At 34.5% G+C, this 19,067-nt stretch overlaps 1 protein-coding gene across 7 annotated transcripts in view; it reads left to right on the forward strand.

The window, feature by feature from the left end:
* Positions 1–19,067, forward strand: part of AP3B1 (adaptor related protein complex 3 subunit beta 1) — a 262,968-nt gene that overhangs the window by 183,693 nt on the left and 60,208 nt on the right. For all 7 annotated transcript variants that reach the window (XM_041752074.1, XM_041752073.1, XM_041752077.1 and 4 more), the window contains one exon: positions 8,246–8,352. In XM_041752074.1, coding sequence (XP_041608008.1) covers positions 8,246–8,352 — 107 coding nt within the window. The remainder of the gene's footprint in view (positions 1–8,245; positions 8,353–19,067) is intronic.

Genomic DNA, 19,067 nt, shown 5'->3' on the forward strand with positions numbered 1-19,067 from the left:
CTAAGTGAAATAAATGAGAGAAAGAAAAATACTGTGTGATTTCACTTATATGTGGAATCTGAAAAGCAAAAATAAATGAACTAACAATATAGAAACAGACTCAGATACAGAAGTCAGTAACCAGAATAGGGAGGGTCTGAGGGGCAGTTGAAATTGGTAAAGGGGTTTAAGAGGTACAAACTTACAGTTATAAATAAGGCTTGGGAATATTAAGGTACAACATAAGGCATATAGTCAATAATAAAGTTATAACAACTTTGTATGGTGGCAGATGATAACTAGAGTTATTGTGGGATCATTCTGGAATGTATAAACATATCAAGTCACTATAATATATGCCTGAATAAAATTATAAAGTTTGAGCCAAATTTGTATCATTTTTCACTGTTGGCAAAGATTTTACAGGTTTACATAATTTTTAACCTATTGGCAAAGATTTTAAAGCAATAGCCAGTGTTGCTAAGGTTTGGAGAGACAGGCATCCTACACATGTTTTTGATAGGAATAAAAATAGGTGCAGTTTTTAGAGTCATTTTAGCAATATTTGCCAAAACTTAAATTGCACACACTCTTTGATGTAGCAGTTCTTTTTTAGGAATTTATCCTACAGACAAAATAGGAAAATCAGATTTTACTTTCTTTTTTTAAGACCTCTCATTTTAATGGCTTAATTTTACAGTTAAAGTCCATATTCCTAAGTTTCTAAGACATTTAGGTGATCTGACTCCTGCCTGCTTCTTATCCATGGTGCTCTTTTGCATTTCCTAAATATACCAATCTCATTCCTGTCAAGAGCCTTTGTACTGCTGTTACCCAAGAACACTTCTTCAGATTTTCTTAGGGCTTCTTATCTTTCAAATACCAGCTCAAAAGTCGTCTTCTTTTACACATCTTCACTGATCAGTGTTGATTGTTTTCACAGCATTTTTCACTATCTGAAATTACCATAAATATTTGTAGTACTAGCTTATTGTCTGTCTCACCAAATTACGATGCAAGTTCCATGAGAATAAGATGCTTGTCTGTTTTACTGCTATTCCTAGTACTTAGAATGCACATGGCAGGTAACGACCTCAAGCTCAATTACAAAGCTGTAATCTAGACAGCATGGTACTGGCACAAAAATAGGCACATAGATCAGTGGAACAGAATAGAGAACCCAGAAATGGGCCCTCAACTCTATGGTCAACTAATCTTTGACAAGGCAGGAAAAAATAACCAATGGAAAAAAGACAGTGTCTTCAACAAATGCTATTGGGAAAAGTGGACAGCCACATGCAAAATGAAGCTGGACCATTTCCTCACACCATATACAAAAATAAATTCAAAATGTATGAAAGACCTAAATGTGAGACAGAAATCCTTCAAAATCCTAGAGGAGACAGGCAGCAACCTTCACGACCTCAACCCCAGCAACTTCTTACTAGACCTGTCCCCAAAGGTAAGGTAAACAAAGGCAAAAATGAACTATTGGGGTTCAAATGAACTATATTCAAATGAACTATTGGGGAACTACTTCATCAAGATAGAAAGCTTTTGCACAGCAAAAGAAACAGTCAACCAAAAGACAGTCGACAGAATGGGAGAAAATATTTGCAAATGACATATCAGATGAAGAGCTAGTTAATCCACAATCTCTAAAGAACTTGTCAAACTCAACACCCAAAGAACAAACAATCCAATCAAGAAATGGGCAGAAGACATGAAAAAATTCTTCACGTCGCTGGGCATCAGGGAAGTAGAAATCAAAACCACAATGAGATACCCTCCCCACACCAGTCAGAATGGCTAAAAATAACAAGTCAAGAAATGACGGATGTTGGCGGGGATGCAGAGAAAGAGGAACTCTCATATATTGTTAGTGGGAATGCAAGCAGATAGCCACTCGGAAGAACAGTATGGAGCCTCTTTAAAAAGTTGAAAATAGAGCTATCATACAACTCTGCAATTGCACTACTGGGTATTTATCCCAAGGGTATAAATGTAGTGAATCAAAGGGGCACCTGCACCCCAATGTTTATAGCAGCAATGTTCACAATAGCCAGACTATGGAAAGAGCCCAGATGTCCATAGACAGGTAAATGGATAAAGAAAAGATGTTGTGTATGTGTACACACACACACTCAATGGAATACTACTCAGCCATCTAAGAGAATGAAGTCTTGGTATTTGCAACACATGGGTAGATATACTAAGTGAAATAATCAGAGAAATACAACTATATGATCTCGCTCATATGTGGAATTTAAGAAACAACAGAATCATAGAGGAAGAGGGAAAAATAAAATCAGAGAGGGAAACAAATCAAAAGAGACTTGATTCTAGGAAACAAACTAGAGGGTTGCTGGAGGGGAGAAAAGGGGGGAGCTGGGGTAACTGGATGATGGGCATTAAGGAGGGCATGTGATGTAATGATCATTGGGTGTTACATAAAACTGATGCATCACTAACCTCTACCTCTGAAACCAATAATATATGTTAACTGAATTTAAATTTAAAAATAAAAATAAGGGGGTCCCTGGGTGGCGCAGCGGTTTGGTGCCTGCCTTTGGCCCAGGGCGCGATCCTGGAGACCCGGGATCGAGTCCCACGTCGGGCTCCCGGTGCATGGAGCCTGTTTCTCCCTCCGCCTGTGTCTCTGCCTCTCTCTCTCTCTCTGTGTGTGACTATCATAAATAAATAAAAAATTTAAAAAAAAATAAAAATAATAAAATGTAAGTTTTGAGAACTGAAACGTAAGATTTTTTTTAATTGCAAGGAAATTTCATCCTGACAAATTTTAACTTAGCATAGGATATATTTCTGTTTGCTTTTAATACCTGATAACTATTTCTTTAAAAATCTTTTATTTTGTCATTTGTCAGAAATGACACTTGAAGCCTCTCTTTTTAAGATGTCAGTTCAGCAAATATTTGTGGATTGTCTGCTAAGTGTAAGAGTACTTTGCTAGATATCCTTTTTTGTTTGCTGGAACAGATAAACAGAATTTAGTCATCTCTTCTAGAGACTAATATCTAGTTCAGGGCACAGATACCTGAACAAAAAAGGCACAAAATATGAATCAATGAAGAGGGAAACAAAAGCCAATTAAAAAGCTACAGAGACCCTTTGGAAGAACTGTGATTTGAGCTCAGACATAAAGATAAGCGGAGTGTTAGGGGAGAAAAGCTTTGTTGATAATGGTTCTTAAGATGCTGACATCATTTATGCTGCTTATTAGTCTATAGTAGTTCTCCATTGTCCATGATAAATAGTTTGTTGATCAGAAACTAAAAGTCACTCTTCAGTAATAGCTTGAGTTCTCAGCTGTGAGAATTAGATTAATTTTGAAGGAGGGTCAAAAACATTTCTTAAGTTTTATCTGAGAGACACATTATAATCCACAGAGGTTTTGCATTTCATATACTAGGAAAACTGTAAGTACTAAATTTATCTGTCTTCTTTCAGAAAACATTTATTGGATGCTTGTTATTATATAGGTAATCTGCTGCATGCTGGAGATTTTAATTGTATACAACATTGCCCCTACCCAAGGAACTCTGTTTCTCCCATTACAGTTTGAGAGTTCCTGGGATATTTTATATTTCTGAAAATGAAGATATCTTTTAGTACTCCATACCATGTGATCTTGACAGGATGATCATAAAGCAACAATCATACCCTGTGTTCTTTTATAAGAAATATAAACCTATGTAATTATACTATTGTACAACTAACTCTTAAAAATTTTTATCAGCCACCAGTAATCATGCTTCAGATATCATAAACCTTATGGTCTATGATATCATATTGAATAAATTGTAATAGAGGCAGTGGAATGGAGTGACTGAGGAAACAATGGAGCTGGAGTGTCTGAGTTTGAATCCCAGTTCTTTTAATTACCAGCAGGGTAATGTTGGACAAGTTACTTAAGCTTACTGTGCTCTTGGGATAATAGTAATACTTCTAAGGCTTATAAATGGATTAAATGAGTTGATAAATGTAAAAGTGCTTAAAATTCTGCTGGGCATGTGATAAGCATTATATAACGATGTTACCTATGATGAAGATGATGATAATATTGGAGCAACAAGCAATTACATTTAACAATTTAAAAAGCTTCATATTAAACCAGTATATATTAAAACTTTTATGTATTCCTAAGTTTGATGCAAAACTTTGATCAGAAGAATAATTGTATAGTTATCTTATAATTAAATATATTGTTGACCCTTGAACAATGTGGAGGTTAAGGGACACTAACATCCACATACCACTTTTGAATCTTCAAAGATTTTTTTTTTTTGAATCTACAAAGATTTAACTGCTAATAGTTCACTGTTGACTAGAAGCCTTACTAATAACACAGTCAGTTTACACATATTTTGTATGTTATTGGTATTATATATCATGTTCTTAGAATAAAGAAAAACAAGTGTTATTAAGAAAATCATAAGAAAGAGGAAATACATTTTTAGCATTATACTGTGTCAAAAAAAATGTGTAAGTGGACCCTCACAGTTTAAACCTGTGTTCCTCAAGAGTCAACTGTACTTCAGTAAAGAAAAAAGTGTTTTTGCAGAAAGTTTTAAAAATAAAAAGAAAATGGATTTGTAATCCAAATACCCTGGGTTTACCATCTGACATGCCATTTCAGATCTTTTCATATGCAAATCCCCTCTGCCCCAAAATGTGATCATACTGGAATACTTTTATCATTTATTTATCATTTACATTCCTTTCCCTGCCATAGATACTCTTTAACAATTTCATTTTTAATGACTGCATAGTTATCCTTTATATTGTTGTAATAAATTTTAACAGGTTTACTATTGTTGGAAATTTAACCTGTTTCCTTTTTTTGTCTTCGTAATCAGTGAAGCAGTACACATCATCATAAGTATGTTACTACATTATCTCCCTTACTGTTTTCTTAATATAAATCCCCAGGAGTAGAGTTGTGAGGGACAAACGCTTTGAAGAATTCTCTTGTCTAAAATTGCCCTTCCCACTGAGGGGGGCACTTGATGGGATGAGCACTGGGTGTTATGCTATACGTTAGCAAATTGAACTCCAATAAAAATAAAATAAAATATAAAATATAAAATAAAATAAAATAAATAATAAAATAAAATTGCCCTTCCCAAAGCTTGTACCACCTTACACAGTATTGGTATGAGAGTACTGATTCCTTATACCCTTACTGATGCTGATTTTCTACTTAAAAGTTGCCTTTGCCATTTTGAGCAGTAGAAATGATACCTGGTTTTAATTTGTATGCCAGGTTATTTTTATTTTTTATTTTTTTAACTAAGAAGATCATTTTCTTACACATTAATTAAATACGTAAGCATAGTCAACTCATCTCAGAATCCAGTTTAGGATTAACTTTCAGTGCAAGTTTTCATCTTGTCAAACCTGTAAACAGATATTTAGTCATTTCTTTAATACCAAAGCCTCTGTCTTCTTAAATGATACTAAAAGCTTGTCTTTTTCTTTTAAGTGAAACTTTAGTATGAGATTTCGGCTTGTCTTTTGATGTCCTTTTCCACTCTGTCTTTAGGACAAGCCATATTCAAAATCAGAGGCTATTTCTTACTCATTTTTTTCCCTTACATGTGCATTTAATATTTTGGATGGATCGATCGAAGGACAAACAACTGAACAAACATTTAGAACCTACCAGAAAAGTGACCTTTAGAAAGCCATGTAAAGGCACATATTTTGATCCAAGATAGGAGAACTAGTTCCTGGTCCCACAGTGATTCTTCCATTCACTTGTTTTATGACCTTTGCAAGGCATAATCTCCCTATGACTCTGTTTACAAATGTCTTTAAATGTTTTTTCTACCCTCTCAACTATTTTTATCTTTAGTCCTTTTTATGTCATGCGTAAATTATTGAACATTCTTCCTCACTGCCAGCCTGACTGTTCCCTTTCAGTTTGTTCATTGTACTAATATCCAGCAGTACATATATCATTCCTCTTTTTGGTAGTTTTTAACAGCTCCCTTTGGTGTACAGGATAAATATAACCCTCTTAGCTTTCCATGTTCCCACCTCTCAGCCTTTGTTCATAGTATTTTCTCACCTACTGATTCACTAGCTTCTTCCTTTCCTTTTATTTAAACCCTTTTCTTAACTAAAAACTGGGTTTCATTTCCTCCTATTCATGAAGCCTTCTCTTACCACCATATATCCCCATTGGTCTTCCTTCTCTCTGTCCCGAACTCCCTGTGACACTTGCTAAATGTACATTGATTTTCTTTTTTTTTTAAATTTTTTAAAAATTATTTATTTACGATAGTCACAGAGAGAGAGAGAGAAAGAGAGAGGCAGAGAGAGAAGCAGGCTCCATGCACCGGGAGCCCAACGCGGGATTCGATCCCGGGTCTCCAGGATCGCGCCCTGAGCCAAAGGCAGGCGCCAAACCGCTGCGCCACCCAGGGATCCCTGTACATTGATTTTCAACATAAGTCTGAGGGAGCCTGGGGATTTGTAGCAGTGTTTCAGGCACACTGAAGGTACAAGGGAAAAAGCAAAGGCTCCATTCCCTTCTCTACCCTGTGTCCACTCTGCTTTTTCTGTTGTATATGTTGAAATTTTATTTAACGCTTCCTTTGAAAATTTTCTCCTTTGGGCAATATCATTTTTTATTCCTAACTTTATTAGTTCATATTTTTTCTGCCTAAATACAGGATATTGTGAGACTAAATGAGATAAAGATGGTTTGAATAATCTTTTCAAATTAAGTAAATGTTACTTCTTTTATGGTCTTATTTTGAACTGAGAAGTTGTTGGAAGCTAAGACTTTTTCCACATTTTAAATTTTCATTGAACAATCAAGCAGTTACTAAGCACTAAAAATATATTAACAGACTAGTAGAAATAAAAAGACACAAATTTGTATTACAAGAGAGGTATGATTGTAGAAGTGTGTCCAAGTAGAACAAAGAAGACACATATAAGCTGTGTTTTGGTGAGTCACCTGGTGCTTTGCTTCTAAGTGGTACCTTAATTGGTAGACATTCCAAAGTAAACAAGGCAGAAGAGAACCTTCTAGGTAAAGAGAATAGAATATAAAAGACTCAAAGCCATGAAACAAGATAATGGGAACTACTAATCAGTAGAGGCTGAACATAGGAGTTGCTCATGAAATTGAGAGAGACCAGTGTTACCCAATATGATGCCTAATGGCCACACATAGCTACTTAAATTTAAATTCGAAGTGCAATTATTTAGTCATACTAGCCATATTTCAAGAGTATATTAGGTATATATATATGCTAGTGTCCACTGTATTGGACGGCTTAGCTATAGAACATTTCCATCATCACAGAAAGTTCTTTTTTTAAAAATTTTATTTATTTATTCATGAGACACACACACACACACACACACACGCACGCACACTGGCAGAGACATCGGCAGAGGGAGAAGCAGGCTCCATGCAGGGATCCCAATGTGGGACTCGATCCTGGGACTCCAGGATCACGCCCTGGGCCGAAGGCAGACGCTAAACCACTGAGCCACCCAAGCATCCCCCCTCACAGAAAGTTCTATTGGACACTGACGAGCTAGATCATAGAGAACCATATGCACTTAATTAAGGTGTTAGACTTTTATAGACAGTTGTGAGCCTCTGAAGAGTCTTAAAGCAGGGGAGGATGAGATCTATACTTCAAAGATTTTCAAATTTCCACATACCTGATATCATGTACTTAGTGGTTTTAGAATCAAAAATTTCTATCTAGCACATAGCTTTTGCTGACAAAGTATAATTAGAAGTGAGTTAGGTATCCTGGGCCCTTGTAATTATTTCAGTGGAGAGTGAAATACAGAAAGGATTTAAATACCCTTTTAAGACTTCTGGCTCTGATAGAGAACTCTTAAAAACTATTGCTATTCTTTATATTAGCTGAAAAAACTGTTTCTTTACCTTTTTTCTTTCTTTTTTTTTTTTACTGAAGTTACTGGATGATAAATGTTAGTGATAATGTTATGTGATAAAAATTTTCAAAAACTGTTACTCAGGATATTTGTGTCCTTATTTTGTTGTAGGATTTGCCATTATGTTTTGAAAGCTAAGACAAATAACTGCCGTGACTTGATAATAACTTAACTAATTCAGGATGTTAAATAGAATTGTCATAGATTTATTAATCACGGTAATTTAATTAGATTTACTAACAAAATAAAAATGTAGCTTTTAATAATATGAATTAAATTTTCATGCATATTTGCTAATTTGGGCCTTTTCTTACAGTTAACCCAGTATCCACACCAGTTGTACTTCCCACACCAGCTCTTTCTCCAAGCTTGATAGCTGATCTTGAAGGTTTAAACTTGTCAACTTCTTCTTCAGTCATCAGTGTAAGTAATTTTCAAAATAATACTAGCTACGTTTTCATGTGATACTATTGCATCTTTCTTATTAAAATGCAAATAATCAAAGTGGATTCTTAATCTTGAAGAGTGTGTCCTCTGAACAAGTTCAATTTAGGTCTGAGCTTTTAATTTTATAAATACTTATAAAATTTGCTCTACCCAAACCATTATCCTCATAATTGACTTCTGCTTGTTATTCACATTTAATTATCATGTGTACATTTTTCTCTGGCAGTCTTACATATGTATAACATACAAGCATTCTTTGCCACATTGAGTTTGTTTATATACATAAATTCTGCCATAAAGAATTATTGTCTGTGTTAACAGACTTACATTCCCACATTCTATTTCTATTACACTGTTCTTTTACCATAGGCAACTAAAAGTACCTGACATTTTCGTTTTAAAATTCAAGATTATGTTTCTCTTTGAATTATCTTTATATGTTTATTTACATGCACTAGTATCTCTAAAAAAATTTGTTAACATTGTTTATGGGGTATGGCTTACGTGAGGCAAGAGACTGGCCTATCTCAAAATAATGCCAAAACCATCGGCCTGTCCTAGTATCTGAAATTGCAATAACTTTTTCTGTGTTAGCATATTATATCTACTAACCTTTCACTCTAAATCAGGCATGCTGCCTGAGATGTATAATCTGTTGATATGCTTGACCTCCTGTTAATTTGTTGTCAGAAACCTGACAAAGTAAGAGATAAAATGATAAGTTCTGATGGGAACATAGGTAGCTTGAATAGATCTGGTTTATCACTGGTTCCTATGGCTGGCAGGGTACTGCAGGGTACGTAATTGGGGATCTGAGCTGAGGAGCATAGAGCTGATTCTGCCACAAGTGAGAAAGAGGAGTCCCTAATCCTTGTACACTGTTACAGAAACTTTCCCATCAAAGCAAATGTGATTATCAGGACCATTTGGTTTAGAAATCACAAGTGAATACTATTAAGCTGAGCATGTTGTTTTAAATTGTAGAATGCTGTGATCTCTTTAACTGCTGAGAAATGAGTAAGAAAGATATCTGGTTTTAGTTTGATATTCTTCTTGCTAAAAAGAAAAGGCACATTGAAAAAGATGGGGAGAAAGCAGTGAAAAGAAGCAGTTAAATCTTTCTTATTTAAGTAATAAATATTTCTTGAGCATTTGGGTAGGCTGTAAAGAGAAAGTAGTAGTCAAAAAAATCTATAGTGAAGCAGTTAGTCCTTAGGGGAAAGGAGGGCCCTAAAACCTTGGGAGGCAGTGAGATGATGGATAAATAACTTGAGCTTTGATATCAGATGACCAGGGTACAGACCTCTGCTTAGCCACTTACTAGCTATGTGGTTGGGCAAGTTGGTGTGTAACTTTTCTGCACCTCACTTTCCTCTGAAGATAATATATACCCTATAGGATTGGTATGACTTTAATGAGATCATAAATATATAGCTCTTAGAACAGTGACTGGCACATTGTCATTACTCAGTAAATAAGAACTAATATTTTTAAAAGTGATGTGATAATGGACCCTGAGTAGACTCTCATACTTTATTAACTGTAAGAAGAACACAATTGAGATTAGGAAAGTTTACAATAAAGTTTCATTCATCACAAAGTAATTGAAGGACTCACCCTTTAATACTAAGAAAAATATTTATTGGGATGGTCTTTTCAAAAGGATGGAAAAGCACTCCATCCAAAGAGTATACCAAAAAAGGACTGCCAAAAGGTAGAGGAGATTGGGGGATACAGGCTTCTAGTTATGAAATAAGTAAGTCACGGGAATAAAAGGTACAGCTTAGGGAATACAGTTAGTGATATTGTAATAGTTTTGTATGGTGACAGGTGGTAGCTACACTTCTGGTGAGCATAGCATAATATAGAGCAAAGCTGAACCATTTTGTTGTATACCTGAAAGTATACTTGTGTGTAAACTATACTCAAAAAAAAAAAAAAAAAAAGACTGTCAAGTTCAGCTGAATAAAAAGCAGGATCTCAAACCTCATCACCAAAAGCTAACAAAATAAACAAATAGTAGTAATAAGAATGGCAACCAGAAGTTCACCAGCAACAATCAAATAAGGAAAGGAATAGAACTTGAACAAAGAGAAAGGTAGAACTTCAAAAAGTGGAGTCTATCGAAATAAACAATATATATATATTTTTTAAAGATTTATTTATTTATTCATCAGAGACAAAGGGAGAGAGAAGCAGAAACATAGGCAGAGGGAGAAGCAGGCTCCATGAGGGGAGCCCGATGCAGGACTCAATCCCGAATCCTGGGATCACGCCCTGAGCTGAAGGCATATGTTCTACTGCTGAGCCACCCAGGCGTCCTAAAATAACCAGAATGTTTTGATGCAGAACAGCATGGTTCCTAATCTCAACTCCAGCCCACAAAACAGTACTTTAAAAAGATTAATGAAACTGATTGCCAGTTTTTCATTATGTATATGAATTTAGAAAGAAATGGACTAAAGATATCAAAAGAAAACGCAAGAATTACAACGCTCATATGATGGTATGGGACATCTACAAATATGGGAGCCTTTTGGATCCAAAAATGAAATTCATAGATAAGAGTACATCCATAATTTTAAAATCAACATGTTTCCCTTAGTGAATAAAAGGAAAGAATAAAAGTAATTTTCAATAAGGTAATAGTTATATTGCTATATAAATACTTGTCCATGATTACACTAGAAATGTACTGAAGTAGTTAAATAATGCTGGCACTAATATGTATGTAGAACCACCATGAGTGTGTCAACTATAAATGCAGACTAAAATAGGTGTATTAGCAACTCAAATAGTTTGGGTTGTGGTGTTGCCATCAGTAACATAATTTTCCAAAACGTTGAAGTTTCTAGTAGTTGTATGCCAAGTTTATATGACTTTCTAGTCCTTAGATGATTTTTATTTGTTTCAGTGGGTTATTTAACCTTATTTTCCTTGTGTATTTGGTAGAATAGGGGTAGATTTTTTTTTTGAAATTACCAAAATATTTGTAGTGAAACAGTTCCTTTTTCACACTAAATATTTTTCAAATGAAAAATTCATTATTTGTTCTTTTTAAATTATGTATTCAGAACACAGAGATTCTTAAGCATAATTCCCAACGAATATCATTATCATTATAAGGAAAGGCCTAGTTTTTCAAGCTGTATGAAAAACAAGATGTATAGGCACAGTATTTATTCCATTCTTAGTTGAAACTAATTGACAGTTGGCCAGATGGCTAAAAATGAAGAAACATTTCATTTCTTGTAGCAGTATGTCAATGAACATACTGTAAACTTTTTAGTGAATTAATGAATTTTTCTACTAGGTTATTGTTAGGCTAAGAGTTTCTAAATTGTTACACATGAAGCCCCAGGAACTCAGGCTCTGAATAATCCTCAGAATGTTACAGCTTCCAGAAGGGATGAAAAAAAAGTGAGGTGGGAGAAAAGACAATATAAGAATAATTGTAAAATAAGAATAAATTGTTCACCTCTGGTTTTGGAAATGTTGGAGTGAAAATTGGTCTTTTCTGCTTTAAATACTCTTTCATATATTTGGGACACAAAACTATTAAAATGAATTCAACAGTTCAGGTTACCTCTGAAAACTTTTGGTATATTTTTTCCTGATAAACATCAACATGAAATCTGGTCTCATTCTTTGCATTTTCATGTTTCTTTTCAAATTAGTTTTATAAGAAAATTTATTAATTTGCTTACTTAATATTAAGATTTTTATTTCTACAGAGAAATGACTTCTGAGTTCAATCCCCCAATGCTATGAAACCCATAATGGAAGTATAATACCTGTGGTTCTTTAGCACCTAATCACAAGCCAGAAGGTTTTTATGGGAATATACTTTTTAAGAGTTCTAGTTTAAAATACCAAGAATTCATTTAGAAAGTCAGCACAACATTTAGGAAATGCATTGAATTTGAAGCCCATATACTTGCTGTCTATCTGTTGTCTATCTATTGTCTATTGGCTGAGCTTGTTATTATCATCATGACTATGGGCAATTCATTGACTTGTGTAAACTCTAATTTTTGAATTTATAAAATGGAAATAATACTTTTCCTAAGCAATTATGTTTTCATGAAAAGTAAATGAAGTAATTAGCCTGAAAAAGTTTGAATTCTGTTCTATGGCTGTCATGTGGTATGAGAAGAGACAGATGAAGTTCTGGGAAACATCATGCTTTAAAGGCAACAAAGGAAAAGGCTAAGAAGATGAGTCAGTAAAGGAAGTGAATTATAGAACATGGTATCAGGAAACTCACAGATTAGGAAAGGAAACAGACAAATCAAAATGATTTGTATTTGACAAATTCAAATTCAAAATGAATTTGACAAATTCAAAATGATTGTAGTAAGTGCTACGATGGAGGTATAAATCTGCTTAGGTGCTACTTGTTGATCAAGATCTCTTAGAAAAGAATTTCTTTTTTTTTTTTTTTTAAGAAAAGAACTTCTATATGTGACCTTGGAACTGAATCTAGGAGAATAGTAAGAGTTTGTCTATGTGGCTAGAGTAGAACAAGAATGATATACTGACAGAGGAAATAGGGTATGCAAATGCTCGAGGTATGAACAGACTTGGAATATTAGAGAAACAGCAGTTCAATGTGGTCAGGTATAGCACAAATAGGTTGGAATAACAAGTCTGATGTTGGAAAAATATGTTGGTGACATTACTGGCATGGGAAAATTGTAGTAATGACTCCTTTAACTTACTGTTTTCCAATCTTTTCATGTTATGGTACATACAGAAAAGTGATAATATTTGTAGTATGCTCTAGGGTGAACAGAGACTACTGCAGGAGGTGATAGATACCCAGCCTAGGTGCTCCAACTACCACAGGCCCCACCTGGCCTTCCTGAGGGCTAATGGTGGGAGCAGCAGCACAACACAACTTCTAACCTATTGGTGGCACACTAGTGAAGAAGCACTGACTTAGCTGCTATAAAATAAGTGATTTGATCTTCAGGGATCACAATATCCAAGTGGAATTGACTTAGGAGGGTGCAGGAAAATTCACTTAAAAAAATGATCATTATAGAAAACAAGGCAATAGATTGAAGAATGATAAGTAATTCCAGGAACGGTCCGTGAAAGAAAAACTAGAATTGGAAAAAGAAAAGCCCTACTCGATACAATATGCTACTGGAAGTTATCCAAACTCCATGTTAGGGGCACAGTCCTGCCCACTGTTAAATTGGCCCGAGACTGTTGAGATCAACTGCAGGTTTAGGGGTTTCCTAAAACTACCCTCAAGTTTGATAATTCACTGAAATACAGAACTCAGGAAAGCACTGTACTTAAGATTGCAGTCTTATTATAGCAATAGGATACAAATTAGAACCAACCAAAAGAAGAAAAAGATATTCTGGGTGGATTTGAAATTCATAGCTTCCAGGTTACCCAACTGGCATCAAAGGTGGTATGCACAGAGCATCTGCTTAGCCTTAGTTGTTCGGGGCTTGCTGTGAATCACTTTCTTGGCAGCAGCTATCAGGTATGGTCTATAAGGGCTTGCTGTGAATAATTAAAGACACTTCTATCACTCATGAATTTCCAAGGGTTTAGAAATTACCTCTCAAGAGCTACGACCAAGTCCAGATCTCTCTTTGAGTGACACTAAATTCCTTACTACGCATGTGCCAGTAAATGTTTCATTCATTCAATAAGTATTTATTCAGGCCAGTATATAAGACAGGTGCCAAAGGTACAGTGAACAAGTTGAGCTAGGTTTCTGCCCTCAGGGAGTTTATAATTGAGTAAACGATATAATGAAAAATGTCATCAAAGGCATATAGTAATACAGGTGATTTATTGTATAACATTGTTTTGCCCATTTGGGAATTTCTGTAGATACAGGTTGTCATTTTTGTTATTATTCCTCTGATTTTATATTGGCTACGCTCTATGGTCCAACCTATCTCCCTCTGTGCGATTATAGCTGAAAATCTAATGAGAGTTACTTTTGACATTTAACAGACTTTAAAATTTAGATATCTAAACTACTTTTCCTTTTTAGCAAGTAGAAGGATAATTTTCACAGTCCGTGTTGTTCACAATCTGCTTTCCTTGAATTGCTGCTGTGAAACATCACTTCCTCACTTAACAATGTTGAATAAATCCTCATGATGCCTGGGAGAAGACAGGGAAATAATAACATTAAACTAAGGTTTGTGAGTGTTGTTACAAGTAGCCAGTCTGAAGTTTACTGTGACCTGCAGAAGAATGGCCTTAAGTTTGTTATTATGACTAAGAAGTCATGTAACTACAGTCCCCCTCACCCACCCTTTAAGGGATTTTCAGACTGAAGGGTAGGAAGAAAGAATCCCATATCTAATGCACTTTATAATCAGGACAAGCAGAATAAGGCAAAGAAAAGACATTTTTTAAAAATACATAAACCAAATTCACCATCTGAAGTTGCATTTATCATTAGTTTTGTCAAGTTCCTAATGTAAGGAATATTAAAAAAAAAAAAAAAGGCTAGCAACTAGGCTTGCAGCTTTTGCTGTTGACAGAGATTGGCAACTAATGAAGCTATAACTGTCCATGATTAGGGGTGAGGTCCTGACCCTGTTTGTGTTAGAGGAACTTAATTGGAAAATAGAGAAGAGTGACTGTCAGACCTGCTTTTGGTGTGCAGGTTACTCTATCAGTTTTAAAAACAATATGAAGAAAAAAGAAACCGTAATTCATGAAGCAGAATCTGATTTACTCAGTATGAAATTTACTAAACAGAATTGGGAATTATTAGGATAATTGCATACTGTAAGGATGACAGTTATAATTGAAGTTGATTTCTGTTTCTCTTAAGTGGACTTTTATTTTAAGTAGATCTCTCTCTCTTTTTAATTAATGCTAGCTACGCTAAGGCATTTTGGTTTTGTTTCCCAGTCAACTTGTCTTGTTTATCCAGAAGAAAGCAAGAGCTTTCTTCTTGTTGTCTGCAAGGACACAGTGCTTTGAGGGAGGGAATCTATATTGATACAAGTGTTTACTAAGTCGTGTGCCAGACATTTCATGAATATGTGGTTTCTTACCCAAAACAAATAATATATCTGTGATAAAGTTTGTTTTCTAATATGATGGAAGAATTATCTTTTAAAAAACATCTGTTTTTTACATTTTAAACACTTATGGTATATTCAAGCCCCAGGCTAAAAGAGGAGTCCAGTTAAGACCAAATTCCTTTGAAGAGGAAATTATAAGTCAAAATTAAAAATAATTTTGTCATTTTAAATTTGGGAAAAATCCTTTATTTGTTCTGATGAAAATGTCAGTAGTCATGGAACTGTGGTAAAAATAATGAAAAATCATTGGCCTGGGTCTGCTTAAATTGAAAACATTTTTTAATTAAAATTTGACAGTATTTTGTGCTTCCATTGCCTAGCCATGTCCCATCTTACTCTTTCATTCAATTCTCCTCTGGGTATGAGTTGCTTTAATTTTTAAATTAAACTTTAGGGATCCCTGGGTGGCGCAGCGGTTTGGCGCCTGCCTTTGGCCCAGGGCGCGATCCTGGAGATCCGGGATCGAATCCCACGTCAGGCTCCCGGTGCATGGAGCCTGCTTCTCCCTCTGCCTGTGTCTCTGCCTCTCTCTCTCACTGTGTTCCTATCATAAATAAATAAAAATTAAAAAAAAAAAGAAAAAATAAATAAATAAATTAAACTTTAAAGGTGTGTCATACTATTGCTTCATCTTTTTATTTCTGCACTACTTCAGAGGTCTTATAGTTAATACCAGACCATTATTATCTCTCCCTTTCCTACATTATTAAAAGGAGCTGCTTTTTTTATATATAAATTTAATTTTTATTGGTGTTCAATTTGCCAACATATAGAATAACACTCAGTGCTCATCCCATCAAGTGCCCCCCTCAGTGCCTGTCACCCAGTCACCCCCACCCCCGCCCACCTCCCCTTCCATCACCTCTAGTTCATTTCCCAGAGTTAGGAGTCTCTCATGTTCTGTCTCCCTTTCTGATATTTCCCATTCATTTTTTCTCCTTTCCCCTTTATTCCCTTTCACTATTAAAAAAAAATTATTGTTAATTTTAGTTGCAGGATTTTTATTTGAAAATATTTTTTATTTGGCTTAAGTAAATGTATGCCAATCTAAGTCCTGACTGGTGGATAATACTTATAATGTTTTGTTGATATTGTAATAAAATTATCTACAATACAAAATCCATTATATCAGATGCTAATTAATCAGATGAACTAGTAATGATTGCGGCCCAAAGAAAGCAGGTCACCGAGCAAAATATAGAAAATATGTATATAAATCTACAAGAAATTGAGGGATCAAAGAGGTAATAATAAAGAAAGCCTTGGGCCTTTCTTTTCCTCTTCTTTCTACTTTATGATAAGTAGTTCCTTTCATTTGCTATGGGTTCACTCTTTTCAGAGCTGAAACGGTTCCCTAAACATGTACTGACTTTTTTCCCAAGATTATGGGTTCTAGCTTCTATTTATTATAATCAAATGTACTATAGTAGTAAATAAAGGTTTTTAAAATATTCAATTAAAAAAGATTGACTCTTTTCTGGCAGTTTTATTTTACACATCCAGAGTTTTTTTTTTTTTTTTTTTTTTTTTTTTTTTTTTACCGCATGCTTCCGTGTCATCAGACCTTTAATTACATAAGCTGTGTTCAAACATCATGTTCAGAGGGGACATTTAGGTACACATCCAGAGTTGATTGAACTTTGTGTTACTGTCAACTGCTAGGTTTCAAACTTTGTTGCTTGTGTTGAATTTGTGCTATTTGCATTGAAATATACTTTTTTAAGCTTTAAGGTATCTTAGATTATTATACATTAGCCAGTTTATTAATTATTATTTAACCATACATCAGCCAAGTTAATTTCTGTTATCTTTGTTCCTCTTTTAAAAAACTTGTCAAAAATTTTATGAACATAAGATAAAGCATGGTATAGAAAATTTATATAAATAGTATTAAATCTTTTAACATGAGAAACCTGAACGAAACATGGAAATATTATTGTGATGCTTAAATAAACTTTGTTGCTCTTCAGAGGAGAAGAAAATGAATTAAACTATAGGGCACATGCCCAACTAATGTTAAAAAATTAATTTATTACCAGAGAGAGGAGAGCATGGGGTAAAAATAGATAAGTACAGTATATGACCCTAGTATCAAAGAAAAGTAAAAGCCACTTATCTTAGAATATATCAGACACACTATTATTCAAATCATTCAGGAATGTAATTACAGACAGCTTTTATAGACCTATCAATAAGGGTTATTTCTTTAAATTTGCAGCTGTTCCACATTACTGAATATATAAATATCTCCTCCAAATGTTAAATTAATACTGATGATATATTTTACAATTCTGTATGCACACACATACAAACAAAATATCAGTAAGTTTTCCTTTAAAATTAACAATTTAAAGAGAGATACCAACCAAGTTTTTATCTTTTTGAATCCTTATTCAAGCAGACCAACTTTGAAGAGACATGTATGATAGTTAAGGAAATGTAAACACTGTATTTTACATGAAATTAAAGGAAATTATTCTTTAATGTAGTAATAGTATTGACGTTTTCTTTAGAGGCTTTATCTGTTAGGTATACTTAACCAAACTATTTCTTGAGAATTAGATTATATCTGGAATTTGCTTTTTATTTTTTTTATTTTTTATTTTTTTAAAGATTTTATTTATTTATTCATTAGAGACAGAGAGAGAGAAGCAGAGACACAGGCAGAGGGAGAAGTAGGCTCTAGGAAGGGAGCCCGACATGGGACTCGATCCCAGGTCTCCAGGATCATGCCTCGGGCTGAAGGTGGCGCTAAACTGCCAAGCCACCAGGGCTGCCCTGGAATTTGCTTTTTAAATAATGCAGAATAGTTTGGGCAGAGGTTGAAAAATTTTAAAGCTACTTATGGTAACTAGCTGTTCATTATATTTCTCTTTTGTGTACATTTGAAAGTTTTCATAACAAATTTTTATTTTTTTTAATCTTTTTATTTATTTTTTTAAGATTTTATTTATTTATTCATAGAGACAGAGAGAGAGAGGGGCAGAGACACAGGCAGAGGGAGAAGCAGGCACCATGCAGGGAGTCTGACGTGGGACTCGATCCCGGGTCTCCAGGATCACACCCTGGGCTGCAGGCAGCACTAAACTGCTGCACCACCTGGGCTGCCCCTCATGACAAATTTTTAATACATAATTTCAGAAACTCTTCATATTTTCACTGAAGCAAAATCCATCCCTCGTAGAATATGTAGCCTGGCAAAGTTATCTTGTAAATTTAAACTAGTGCATCAAAATTTGACTTCAGTTCAAGTTGTCATCTATGAAATTAGAAGACTGTGATAGGTTGTTTTTTAAGGTCCCTTCCAATATTAAATCTCTTGAAGTCTGTGGGAAATTAAGTAGAGAGATGCCAGTGACTTTAGTAAAATCCTTGTCAGCATAGAGAAAAGGTGCCTTATCTGGTGCCTTATCTTTTATAGTAGAAACATATTGTAGATCTAATAAGACTTAGTTTCTGAGTCACTAGAAGATAGGTCAGGGCCTATTTATTGGCCTTTCTAGTCCCAGTGCTTGATATATATAATAGGTGCTCATCAAAAGTGTGTTAAATGAATGAAATTAATCTTTTCCTGTTTTCTTTTTTTTTTTTAATTTTTATTTATTTATGATAGTC

This window comes from Vulpes lagopus, chromosome 4 (genome assembly GCF_018345385.1).
Source record: "Vulpes lagopus strain Blue_001 chromosome 4, ASM1834538v1, whole genome shotgun sequence".
Classification (NCBI taxonomy): domain Eukaryota; kingdom Metazoa; phylum Chordata; class Mammalia; order Carnivora; family Canidae; genus Vulpes; species Vulpes lagopus.